The following is a 13,359-nucleotide window of genomic DNA, read 5'->3' on the forward strand; positions in this document are numbered from 1 at the left end:
TTGTACACAAAATTTTTTACTGCCATTTTTTGTGCTAATTATGCCATAAATGTTGTCATCTTCATTTAGAAAACAAATCCCTGCCACAGATAACATGCTCAAGAACGAACTTCAATTAAACAGAAGAAGAAGAAGAATCAGTGTTCATGTTTTATAACATTAATTTGGACTGGTTGGATGCAATGCCACATTATTGTCATAATTAAACCTTTATTTTTCATCTTTTTTTCTACTGTTCTGTAGAGTCAACAGTGAAAGACAGAGTGCTCACGTAAGTACATTTCCTCCATTCTGTCTTTCTTTGAAGTTTCTTAGTTCTTTTTCCTCCTTTAAAGTCATCACATGTTTGTATGTAACTTTGGCCTGTTCTTTTTTTTTTTTACAGCAAAGTCGGTTTGAAAAAGTCTCCGCCTCCTTTCTCTATTAGCGGCTCCATAAAATAACATTCTGTGACAATTTGCAACCATTTTGTACCAACAAAGTGCAGAAACTACCACAATGGAAGACACATCTCTTCACTCTGGCTTTCCTAGGCCTCAGGCACGTTCTTTTCAGTGTAAAACCTTGTATATAAATGTTTATTTTTTTGTTTGTTTCTTGTTTGCTGCACTTCATGTTGGTGGTGAAACCCAAATATTGGTACATTTTTAACCATGTTCCTGCCTTTTCAAAAAAAATTATCTTTGAGTTATAAGATTTAATAATAAAGTACTTCTTGTTTTTCCAAACTGCAAAGCATTGCACATATTTTTTGGACAACCAAACACGCATTTAAGTTGTAATAAGTTATATTTAAAATCATAAATAAACATGCTATTACGGTAGTTGTTTTTGTGAAACTTTCCGTTGTTGGTTTTGTTCTGCGTCAAGTATGCACACACACACACAAGAAAAAAAAATGGAAGCACTGCACAGCCTGATGATTAAAAAAAAAAAAAAACCTGAGGTGAAAGCAAACTATCTCACCTCTCAGCCACAAAAACCAGGCAGATCAGTTTTCTTCTAAACTGTGGGCAACTTCCTTACAAATACACAAATCTACAGCTCATCACATTCTAACTAACATTTCATCGTTTTTCCTTCTATAAAGCTCAATCTGGCTTGTTTGTACAAAAATAAGTGCACTTGAGCTGTCTGAATAAGGGTGAACATAGATTGTTAGAGAACTGCCAGAACTGAGCTGCATGCTGTATTAAAGTACTCTGATTATGCTTTTATATAATTGAAACCACTTTTTCCTCGTTTAAGAAACTCTGCTTGCTGTGTGGATGTCACGCTTGACAGAACAGAAACTTAAATCGTGGCTATAACCCTGAAGGTTGCTGTGCGCTTCTTCTTTAGCAATGTTTTGTCAGAATATAGAACATTATTAACTATTGTTTTATAGGGAATCAGAATTAGAGCAAAAACTTTTTTCCAATGACCATGTGAGCTTGCGGCAGCCATAACCATATTTCTTGTCCATTGTTATTGAATCTATTTTTAGTTGCTTATCTGATTAGCTTTCTACACACAGCATTAACTCATGCACAGCAGCTGGCAGTCACAGATGAATGGATATGCATGAACAGTAAGGGTGCATTCACACCAGCCCTGTTTTGTCCGCTTTAATCGAACTCTAGCTGGTTTTCCTAGAAAGTCCGGTTCATTTAGGGAGGTGTGAACGCGCCATCGAACTCTGTCATGGAACAAAAAGGCGAACTCTGGCCCGGGCTAAAACCTAGGTCTCGGTCCGGTAGAAGAGAACTCCAGCGCGGTTCGAGTACAGTGTGAATGCAAACGCACCAGCTCAAATGTAAACAAAATGTTATGAATATTGGTCCCCAACCGAACTGAGTCAACCGGACTATCGGGTGTGAAAACAACCTAACACTGTAAACTCCAATGAATCAAAAGTTTAATTTTTATTAATACTTGAACATTTTGTTCTTGGTAATAACTTGTAGCATACAGGTGCCAGCCCTAATGCAACAGTTCAGAACATTTGAAATCTAATTCTGTGAAATGATTTTGAACAGTTAACATCTTACCTGTTGTAGATAGCTTTTTGAGCAGCTCTGGTTTGGGTAAATGAGATTTATTTCTAAACTGATAGACGAGCTAATGGCTAATAGTCTGAATAATGCCAAGACCAAAGTAGACTGCTGTCATTTTTAAAAATCTCTAATTGCAATAGCTATTTATGCTAACGTTATTTTACCATCCTTTACATTAATCATCATTATCAGTTTTGTACTACACCGTTATGCACAATGAATTCTATGGTCATTTGCAAGAACAAACAGTGGAAGCAGCAGCTAGTTGTAGCACTTCCAGTGCAGTATTTCAGTATAATTGTGCAATATAAAACGGATAGTGAATTCAATTCAATTCACTTCGCCAAGTCACAACAGAAGTCATCTCAGGGCGCTGAACAGAAACAGTCATATATACAAACAATAATTTAACATTCTTTATCTGAGGAGCAGACTGCTTTGAGTTTAACTCCATCACAGACTCTCATCTTGAGCAAGCATGAAGGCGACAGTGGAAAGGAAAAACTCCCTCATGAGGAAGAAACCTTTAGCAGAACCAGGCTCGGGACAAGCGACCATCTGCTTCGACCGGCTGGGTTTAGTAAGAACAGATACACAATGGCAGGTCAAGAATCACATGTTAAGATAGAAATAATATCAAATGAAAAATATTCAATTTTAGCAATTCATTCAAGGAAATGAGGTCAGTTTTTCCTCCAGTAGTCTAAGTCTATGGCAGCATAATAAGCCAACTCTAACTATAGGATTTATCAAAAAGGAACGTCTTAAGCCCAGTCTTTAAACTGGACAATGTGTCAGCCTCATGAACAGAAACTGGAAGTTGGTTCCACAAGAGAGGAGCCTGATAACTGAAAGATCTTCCTCCCAATCTGCTTTTAGAAACTCTAGGAACCGCAAGTAAGCCTGCAATCTGAGAGCGAAGTGCTCTGTTAGGAAAATATTGAACAATAAGTTCTCAAATATACGATGGAGCTAGGTTGTTGAGAGCTTTGTAGGTTAGAAGTAAGATTTTGAATTCTGGATTTGACAGGGAGCCATGGAGAGAAGCTAAAAGTGGAGAGATATGATCTCTCCCACTAACTCTAGTTAAGACTCTGGCAGCAGCATTTTGGATCAACTGAAGACTTTTTAAATAAGTTTTTGGACACTCGGATAATAAACCATTGCAATAGTCCAGTCTATACGTGACAAATGCATGGACCAGTTTTTCTGCATCTTTTTTAGAAAAGATGTTTGTTTCTAATTTTAGCGATATTACGCAGGTGGAAGAAGACGGCTCTAGTAACATTTTTAATGTGGGGGATAAAAGACATGTCCTGATCAAAAAAACACCAAGATGTTTAACATTAGAGCTGGAGGCCAGATTAATGCCATCTAAGGAGGGAGAAAGACTGAAAAATTAATTCCTAAGGTGCTCAGGTCCAAAAACCAAAACCTCAGTCTTGTCTGTGTTCAAAAGCAGAAAATTTAGGGTCATCCAGGTTTTCATGTCTTTAAGACATGCTTGTTGTAGTCTAAGTAGCTGATTGGATTCATCGGGTTTCATGGACAAATATCAGTATAACAATTAAAAAAATTCCCATGCCGTTTAGAAGATTCATTTTTACATTTAAAAATTGGAATCTATCAGATAAATGTGATTTAAAGCAATTTAGAGCCGTTCCTGTAATTCCAATATCATATTCAAGTCTCCATAGTAGAATATTGTGATCAACTGTATCGAATGCAGCACTGAGGTCTAACAGGACCAGTGTAGACACCAGTCCATTGTCAGAGGCCGCGAGAATATCATTAATAACTTTCACCAGTGCAGATTCAGTGCTGTGGTGAGCTGTAAACCCTGACTGAAACTCTTCGAACAGATTATTTCTTTGCAGATGATTACGAAACTGACATGCAACTATTTTCTCTAGATTTTTTTTAGATGAAAGTTAGATTAGATATAGGTCTATAATTGGCTAGGATTCCTGAGTCAATATTATGTTTTCTTAAGTAAAGGTTTAATTACAGCAATCTTAAAGAGTTGTGGTACAAAGCCATATCTACAGTGATCGAATTAGACATGAAAATACAAAAGCTGATAGATAGTTGGAATTTTACAAAAAGGGGAAGCCTGAATTTCTAAATAATTATAATCAAAATAATTTCTAATAATTTCTAAATAAAAGAGGTGAGCTAGTCTGGGAAGCTCAATCCTCACCTCCTTCTACAGGTGTGCAGTGGAGAGGATCCTGTGCTCCATCATCAACGTGTGGCATGGAGGCTGCACAGCTGCAGAAAGGAAAGCTTTGCAGAGAGTGGTGAAGGCTGCACAGAAGACTGTTGGAGTCAGTCTCACCACCATCACAGACAGGGCGACCTGCATCATGAAGGACCCCACTCACCCAGTCAACACACACACTTTTTTTCTCCATTCCTCTCAGGCAGGAGGTTGAGGAGCATTAAGTGTAGAATAACCAGAGCAGGGGTCTGCAACCTGTGGCTCTGGGGCCGTATGTGGCTCTTTGGTGCTTGGTCTGCGACTCCTTGAAGCTTGACCAAACATAATGCAAAATGTATATTCATTGATTTTTATACCCACCATAAAGAGAAATGGCAAGATTAAGCAGTTTTTCGGCAAATGTTTGAAATAAATTACTAAAACAAGGAGAAAATAATGTTGATTAGCTTCAGCCACTTCATTTATCCAACCTCCCGTCTTACAGTGGGATGTTTCTCTCAAAACGACCTGAAATTCTTTGGAAAATCTTTTAGGACAAGCTGCCTAAAATAAATATGGCGAATGAATGAATGAATGAATGAATGATTGATTGAACTAATTAAAATTAAAGTACCAGTAAATACAAAGTTTGTTTTTAAATTAACATTTTAATAAGTTACAATTACATATCCAACAAAATGGACCTGTATTTATACAGACTACATTTATGTTTTACTACTTTAAAGTGGGATACATACTTATTTTTTATTTTTCTAAAATTAAAAGGAAGACTCACACAAACCTACAAAGTTTCGGGTTAAATTTGTTTTGGTAAAATTGGTATGAAATGTGTATTTTTTCCTCTTGAATGTGGTCTTTTCTTAAGCCCTAAACTGTAAAATTATTAATGTTGAAATCCATTATATAATTTTTGTTTTATAAAGTCACCCCCACTGGCTGGAAAACCCCCCCAAAAAAAACCTTCATACAAATTTGAAGTGGCCCATGAGCCACCAGTTGATGATCGCTGTAGCAGATTTTGCAGCTCCAGCCACATTTAGTTTAGTAAATGAAGGTTAGAAACGAGTCTTTTGATTTAAAAGGTTGCAGACCTCTGCACTAGACTGAGGAACAGCTTCTACCCTGAAGCTATTACACTCAGAAATCTCTAACCATGATTATCACTGTTAATTGGAGATATGTCACTTTATCCATGCTGCTGATTTCTTGCCTTTAAGCTGCTGTATTCATACCCTCTGCTCACTACAGATTCATGTTCAGGCTGTATTATTTTACATTAGTATTTTTTAGCATATATCTTAGATCCTTATATACTGGGTTTTTTTTTTATACTTTATATTTTTGCTATTTTGGTTGTAACTGGGACCTTGAGTACACAATTTTGTTCCACCCCATGTACCATGTAATGCGAATAACAATAAAGAACCTCGAAGCTTGAAATAAATCAAAGAACAATTATATTTGATATAAAGTGACATGGCTACAGTTTCACGTGATAGAAAATAAATGAGCTTGTCACATGTTTGAGGACTAAGCAAAGGTTGGTCTCACTTCCCCTAAACTTTATTCCGCACAAAGCGATTTACGTCATATTGTTTTTTTATCTTTGTTGATCAAATCTGTAAATGAACCCATCTGACATTATTTGTTTCCTTTGCTGTAATGAGGAATGATGACGTGGGACTTTGCTTTCACCGAGGAAGGTAGAAACGTGATAGAGGAAGTGTTTGCTTCTTAGTTTAGATGTATGGAAACCACAGCCTGAGTTCCTGTATATTGTTTGCATTTGGGGATCCCTGCAGCTCCATAATAAGTCTTTTTCCTCCACTTGGTGTCCATTTGTAGTTTGAGGGTTTTCCTCTGGCCTGTTTCAGTCAGGGTTTCTCAAACAACCACGACTTGTTACTCCCTGGTTCATTTTTTGAAAGTGACTGAAATCATGTGAATACGATGAAATTTCACCAAACAGTTAGTCGTGACAGCGTTTAATCATATATGCAAAATAAAAAGTACATTCAGTCTTCATGGTACACAATAAATAAATAGTCTTTTTCAAGTAACATCTTATAAATAGTCCCTGCTGGCTCTACAAGTAAAATGTACTTCCCGAGCCGGGTGAAATAGAAACACAAAAGGATAACATGTTTTGTGCCTTTCTGAGTTTGTGAAATCAGTAATTTATGACAAAAAAACCCCGATCAGTCCTTCACAAATGTTAGTCTCCCCTGCATTGAAATTTGGGTTTGAACAAAGATTTGAAGAAACTGAGCGTGGGTGAGAGGCAACTCCTTTGAGCTGACGTTCAAATGCGAGTAAATGTCAAACCATTTCTTCTCAGCGCTCTTCATGTCTGTTTCACTTCCTGCTGTAAAAACGCAGCAGCTGAGGGAGGTTTGAATAAAGTCTCTCTCTTTCTTTATTCTCCCAGCTTGTGCTCAATAACAACATGGCGCATGCCGAGTTTTCTCCTCCGAGATGTTTTATTCTCCATTTCTTCAGAGTTCTGCGCACGTTGCATTACAGCGAGGGTGACATGTAGGACCGGTCGCGTCAGTAATGTTTTAAAATAGTGTTGTTGCATTCTTCAGCGCATTAGTCATTCATCAGCTCTACGTCACAGAGCGAGAGGGAAACGTTGTTCATACTGAAGTCCTGCTCGCACTTTGTTAAGGCCAGAGACGTCAGCAGAGGAAACGTCTCGCTCATTTGAAAGAAAGCTGTGTCTAAATCCTCTATGGTGACAGCGTCCACGTGTGTTTTACTAGAATAAGTTGGAAATGTCTCTTTGCGTTTGTAAGAGTTTAAGTCAATTTTGCTGCCCAGCAGTCCGTTTTCAATACACACAACTCTGTGTTGTTTCGTGACTTCGCTTCCAAAATGGCCGCATTTGTGGCACCAGCTGCACTGACCCGCTCCTGAGCAGATACAAGACTGAGGCCCAGCTCTGTACCCGCTTAGCACTTTGTCCAAAATCAAGTGTGCAGGTATTTGTTTCAACATGTCCTCGCCGTCTCCGACCTGCATGTGCACTTCAGAGAGGCCCTGGCTGTGATAATTTCCTACACTGACGGTTTTCACAAGAGGCTCACTGTCCTTGCCCTCCAGGTTCAAAGAAGAAGAATCAAGCTGGCAGCTCATGTCCACCCCGCTGTCTTCTCCCTTCCTTATTCCATCTGTTTTCATCCTTTTCTCCTGCGGGGGGTAACAGATCTGATTGTCAGAGGAGCTCTCTGGTCCTCCCATGCTCCCACAGCCACTGTCTTCTTGTCCCGCTGGAGGCCTTTCTCCATTTTCTGTAGCAGAGTCTGCCTCCATGCTGAACCCACTGTCGACGCTGGTTTTCCTGTTCTCCTCCTTGATGTGCGCTGTAACATCATGGCTCACGGGGAGTTTGGGAGCGTTGTCCATCTCTGTTCTGTAACTGGAAAGAAACCATCCTTTGTCTGTAACTACCTCCATGATTCCTTCAGACACAGACAGGGGACGCCAGCCGCTCACAGGGGATTTCTAATACAAAGCAAGAGAAGACAAACAAACATTATATAAAACCTGTGATTAATCTACCACTGTTTAATACTTGTTGACATCTGGGTAACTTATGTGCTTACCAATGCAGCGGGTGTTTTTGCAGGACATCTCAGATAACACAAGAGAATGCTTGATAAAATGGCAACAATGGACAGGCATCCCAGAATAGATAAAGAGGATACAGCGATTACGAAGAACTCTAGAAACAAAGCAAAATGACAGAATTATGGAATCAGTAAATGAATATGTCCCCACATTAGAATGTTGAGATTGTATCAGATTTAGTCTGTGCCGTTGTCAAAATTATATTCGGGCTTAAAGTGATAGTTCAGTTCTTTTGAAGTGTGGTTTTGTAGAAAGGTTATGAATAATGACTATCTTACCTGTTGTAGATAGCTCTTTAAATAGTGTCAGTTTGGATGAACAGAGTCTATTTTTGACCTGATCAATGAGTTATTAAAGAATAGTCGGAGCATAGTACTGGCTAAACCCTGCCGTCTTAAAACAACTCTCAAAAGTCTCATTGCAGATCATGGAAATCTTTTCCAAAAACCTCTTCATTGATTTCAGTTTTGTATTATACTGTTGTTTACTCAGAATTCCTTGATTATTTGAAGCTTCAAATAGCAGCAGCAACAAGCTGCCTTTCTTTCATAGCAGCTGAGGACACTTCCAGTAGGAATAATCTGGCAGTTCTACCACATAAGCCATCTACTGCAAATTAGGGATGTATAAGTATTTAAAACAATGTTTGTTTTGAAGTATTAAGAAATATTTGAGACTGAAATTGTTTTAGAATGGCAGTGATCCACTTTGAACTTGGCCCTGCTCAAACTATTACCTATTAGCTCATCAATTTAGTCAGAATTCAACTCAGTTTCTCCAAGAAAAGCTACCTAGGACAGGTAAGATATTACTTCTTCAAAACCCATCCATAGAACTGAACCTCAAAAGGTTCAAACTATCCGTTTAAGAAAAAAATTATACTCTATAGTTTTAGTGGAGCTCTATGTTGACTTGAACAACTTCAGTAGTAACTTTTTTTTAACCTTTTATATTTATTTATACAATTTAATAACTGATGGGATCTTACGTTCACATGCAATCAGTGAGAAATGTTTGTTGGTTTGTGTTGCTGTTTATGGTTCTTACCTTGCTCTGGGAGGAGCAGACACTGTTGGTCAGAGACATCACTTGCAGAGAGACCTCCTTTAGCTTCCACTTTGATGCTGATGCAGTACTTTCTTTTCCAGTGGAGACCAGTAAGAGTTTTTGTCCTCTGATCTTCTCCACCGTCATCTTCCAGGTAAACTGTAGTCGTCTGAAAATTAAAAACAATGATTACTTTAAAAAAAACTAGGAATGCATGATATGGGAATTTTGGCCAATATCCAATATGCCCATATGTTAAACAATATTTGGCTGATAACCGATACCAATACCAATTTTTTTTTCCCTCCTACAACTACTCACAGAGACTATATAGCTTTCTCTGCTGTGGAATTAAGCTACTACATTATTCTGCATGGTCTTTGTCAATTTGGCCTGATACCAAATGCAGATGCCAAAATGGGGGCTGAAAATAATGTAACACTTCAACTTGGATTATGTTTAATGTCAAATTTATTCATGACATTTACTCTCTCTGACACAATGACAACACTCGAACACTGCAAATTTATACATTTTCACAAATCTGAACTCAACCTGTTCACAAGTGACAAGGGATAAGTACATAAGTAGTAGTGCATTAATACTTGATAGTTTCTTAAATGAAAAATTAAGTTAAAACAGAAGCCTTTTATATCTGTAAAATATTTTGATGGAATTGGTGATATTTAACTTTATCGCTAATATCGATACCATGCAGATAATATTGTGCATCCCTATAAAAAAACCAAAAACTTTCTCCTAAATGACCCATTTTTATCTTTTAGCTTATTGTCTAAAGTGTGCATTCAGACCTTAAAACCCACCTTATTGTCTTGTTCCGCTATGTAGATAGTGTATGTGACTCCAAATGGAAAGAGTTTTTTCAGAATGGGTTTCTCATGTACATGAACTGTCAAGGTGCTGGATGTCGCCCACAAAGAGAAGAAGGGAGGAAGCAGCTGACCTATAGATAAAGCATGATCATAATAATAATTTACTAATCATTATGTAACTAAATAATGTTTCACTGACACTAAACTGAAATACTTACTTTGATTTGGATAAAACCTTTTCTGTATCCACGTGGAGTGTTTATCTCCTGCTGCCAGCTGCACTCTGACCTTGTAGCAGGTGCTGTAGTCTTGAATTAAACTGGTAAGGTGGCAGAAGGTCTCTGTGATTTTGGAGCAGCTGGTAACCTCAGCCCACTCATCAGTGTATCTGAAAGAAAGGGAACTCACTGGTCATCAAATGGGACAAAAAGACACACTGGATCAGATAAAATGTAGAATTTTCAAAATAATCTGCGCTCTGAAAAATATAATATAATATAATCTGTTCAAACACGGGAAACAAAAGGAGAAGGACAGAAATAAAGGCTAATAGGAATGATTGAACAGAACATTAAATTTTAGGAAAAGTGGTACTGAAATTTAAACTTACTTTGCCATTTGTACATTATACACAAAATCTGATGAGACGTCCAGGGGATCTTCCCAAAACATTGTCACCTCCCCATCTGATATGATCACTTCCATTTTCTCAGGCGGGGAGATGTTTGTTCCTGTGTCAAAAAAAAAAAAAAAAGAAATTTATTTCTTACATCTGCTTTTGCACAACCATTTCCATTTCCTTACATGTAAAGCACTTCTTTGCGTGCGTAATAGGAGAGGAAACATTTCCGCAGTCTGGTTTTTGAGCTTTAATTCAAATGAATACTAAATATATACTGAGAGTTTTTTTTTTTAATGTTCCTCCAAAAATGTGATCAAAAGAAGAAAAGGAAGTTGTGTTGACAAAAACAGATGTGATCTTGAAAACAGTTTATGGGATGTGTCGTCATAAAGGTGGTGATTTTTTTGTTTATATATATTTTGTAAAAGGGAACTTATTGTCACCCATTTCTGTGTTAATTAATTATCAAACTGTTGGAGCTAAAATATGTAAATTTTTCTAATTTGAGAAATTATGCCACTCATAATGATTTTTAAATTATAATAAATCATTTTTACAGCTTTCTCATAAACTCAATTCAAATCATTCCTAAATGACCAAAAGCACACACAAAAAAGGCAGAACAAGACAAAATAAAATTATTATTATTATATATTAAAGTGAATAATTACCTGACACTTGATTTATGTGGAGAATCAAGAAGATGAAAATTGGCATCTTGTTTTTTAAATCCATTTCGCTTGTCTCAAATGAATCCTTTCAGTAGACACCAACAGAGTCCCTTGATCCAAACATCCGAGTAAACGCATGTGACTAACATTAAAGTGTGGTTGGACAGAAGGGACACAGCTGACTCCAGATGATGCTGTGTTGTCAGTTCATCAGAGAAATAAATAAAACTTCTCTAAATCTCCCCTTCAATCTGTTCCTTCCCTCTCTGATGATGTGTTTCCTGTTGTGACAGCATCCTTGACGCTCTTGTTAGTTTCACATCCCTCCCCCCTCTCTCTCTGCCTCACCTTCCTCTTTTGCTCTGACTATTTTATTTTATTTTACTTTTCCACACAGCTCACAGCACATGCAGGAATCTAAATAGAAAAATGTCAGGTATCCCACTTTTACGGTTTATGCAAACAAAAACTGCATTTTCTGGTCTTGCAGGTTAATTTGCATGGTTTAAATTCCTTGTTTTTATAAAATCGAACATTAAAATTGATTAAACAAACACACATTAGGCTTGTTTTTAATTTTATTTTCCTGTGAGCATCTTTGATCAAAAATGGGCCTTTTTCTGTAACATCTGCAAAGTTTCATTTACAGTCGGTTGCATGCAGATCGTTTTTTTTGCAAAGACACAATAAGCTTACATTTATTGCACCAATAATATGTATCAAAATACTTACATTTTAAATGTTCATCTGCAACAAAGCATGATTCATAGAGAAACAGGGTCATTAGTTTAATTATTGCATTTAGTGTTTTAACATGTGTTGTTAGCCTGCTGGACGTGATAACTCTTATCTACAATTTAAATTTAACATGCACTTTTAAAATGTGTGATACTCCAAAGCAGTGAGCTTTAAGCTAATCATTGAACAACTTTGGTTTTTATCTTAAACCACAGAGTATCTATCTCAATGACTCATCTTATGTACACATTTGTCTGCTATTGCTTTTCTGTGAATTTTCAACAAAACTAGCATTTTAGATGTGATTTAGTCAATTTTCATAGTTTCTCATAATTTTATCATGCGGGCGTTTCCTAAATGTGCCATAGACATCTGTTTTTTTAATGATAAGGTGCTTTACATGAACTAATGCAGGTTAAATTCTGCATTAGTTCATGTAAAACTGCATTAATAAACCATTTTAATAAGAAACGCAGACGGAAGTTGCACTCAGGGAGCTGCATCTCTTCAGAGTTTCATAGAATGTAGAATTCATTCGATTTAATATGCAGCTAAATTTGCAAACAAATGCTTTCAATTCTGAGAAACAACAGTTTTCTGAATTTTTGTTTCTCGCCTCCTCTTCACATGTGACTTTTTAAAGTTTTGGTTCCTGGTAGGAGTCCTCTTGCAGACAAACCACTTGTCTGTCTCACCTTTTGGTTTCTGTCGCATATGGACAGAGAAGTGCTGAGTGAATGTGAGCTGTGGAAGGTCCAAATGTCACAGTTTTTTTTGCGTTTGAGAAGGGAGGGCTTTTTCAACATAACATCTGTTTGAGGGGGATTTCCCCACTTTTACCACAAGAACACTGTAGGAGAACTTGTATAATGTTACCCTCTGGTGGTAGCTTTGAAAACACGACAAGTCCAACTATTGTGAAGCTCTTCAGAAGCTCATCACATCACTCACACAGACTCTAACCTTGAGCATTCATTCAACCTTTATCTATCATACAAGCTAGCCTCATTGAGTCACGAGGACTCATTTGCAGAGAGACCTCTGTTAAACAAGAACACAGATGAGGTACAGACAACAATAGACACTCATAAATGCATATAAAATGAAAAGTAAATCAAATAAATTATATTAAAAGACATCTACAATACGGGCAGCACGGTGGCGCAACTGGTAGAGCTGCTGCCTCTCAGCGAGCAGGTCCTTGGTTCAAACCCCGGTCCAGGGGCCTTTCTGGGTGGAGTTTGCATGTTCTCTCCGTGCATGCGTGGGTTTTCTCCGGGTACTCCGGTTTCCTCCCACAGTCCAAAAACATGCATGTTAGGCTGATTGGTAACTCTAAATTGTCCCTAGGTGTGAGTGAGAGAGTGAATGGTTGTTTGTCTCGTTTGTCTCTATGTGTCCCTGTGATGGACTTGCGACCCGTCCAGGGTGTACCCCGCCCCTCGCACAGTGATTGCTGGACATGGGCACCAGCGACCCCCGTGACCCAAAATGGAATAAGCGGGTAAAGAAAATGGATGGATGGATGGAACATCTACAATACAAAGCAACGTAAAAT

At 37.6% G+C, this 13,359-nt stretch overlaps 1 protein-coding gene across 1 annotated transcript; it reads right to left on the bottom strand.

Annotated features, from left to right (window-relative positions):
* Positions 1–6,849: 6,849 nt before the first annotated feature.
* il10ra (interleukin 10 receptor, alpha) lies at positions 6,850–12,515 on the bottom strand. Its single transcript, XM_037677798.1, has 7 exons — positions 12,497–12,515; positions 10,381–10,501; positions 9,989–10,158; positions 9,762–9,901; positions 8,938–9,106; positions 7,866–7,984; positions 6,850–7,764 (listed from the first exon to the last, which is right to left on the bottom strand). The coding sequence occupies exons 1-7, from the start codon at positions 12,513–12,515 to the stop codon at positions 6,850–6,852; spliced, it is 1,653 nt and encodes a 550-aa protein (XP_037533726.1).
* Between the last annotated feature and the right edge of the window lie 844 nt (positions 12,516–13,359).

Source organism: Nematolebias whitei, chromosome 6 (assembly GCF_014905685.2).
Source record: "Nematolebias whitei isolate Nwh7 chromosome 6, NemWhi1, whole genome shotgun sequence".
In the NCBI taxonomy this organism is placed as follows: domain Eukaryota; kingdom Metazoa; phylum Chordata; class Actinopteri; order Cyprinodontiformes; family Rivulidae; genus Nematolebias; species Nematolebias whitei.

Bases quoted from the DNA above. Each gene is read 5' to 3' on its own strand.
- il10ra (XM_037677798.1), bottom strand. The intron at 9,902-9,988 runs GTAAGTATTTCA...CTTTATCTATAG, and splicing joins AAGGTTTTATCCAAATCAAA to GTCAGCTGCTTCCTCCCTTC. The intron at 7,765-7,865 runs GTAAGCACATAA...GCTTTGTATTAG, and splicing joins CAAAAACACCCGCTGCATTG to AAATCCCCTGTGAGCGGCTG.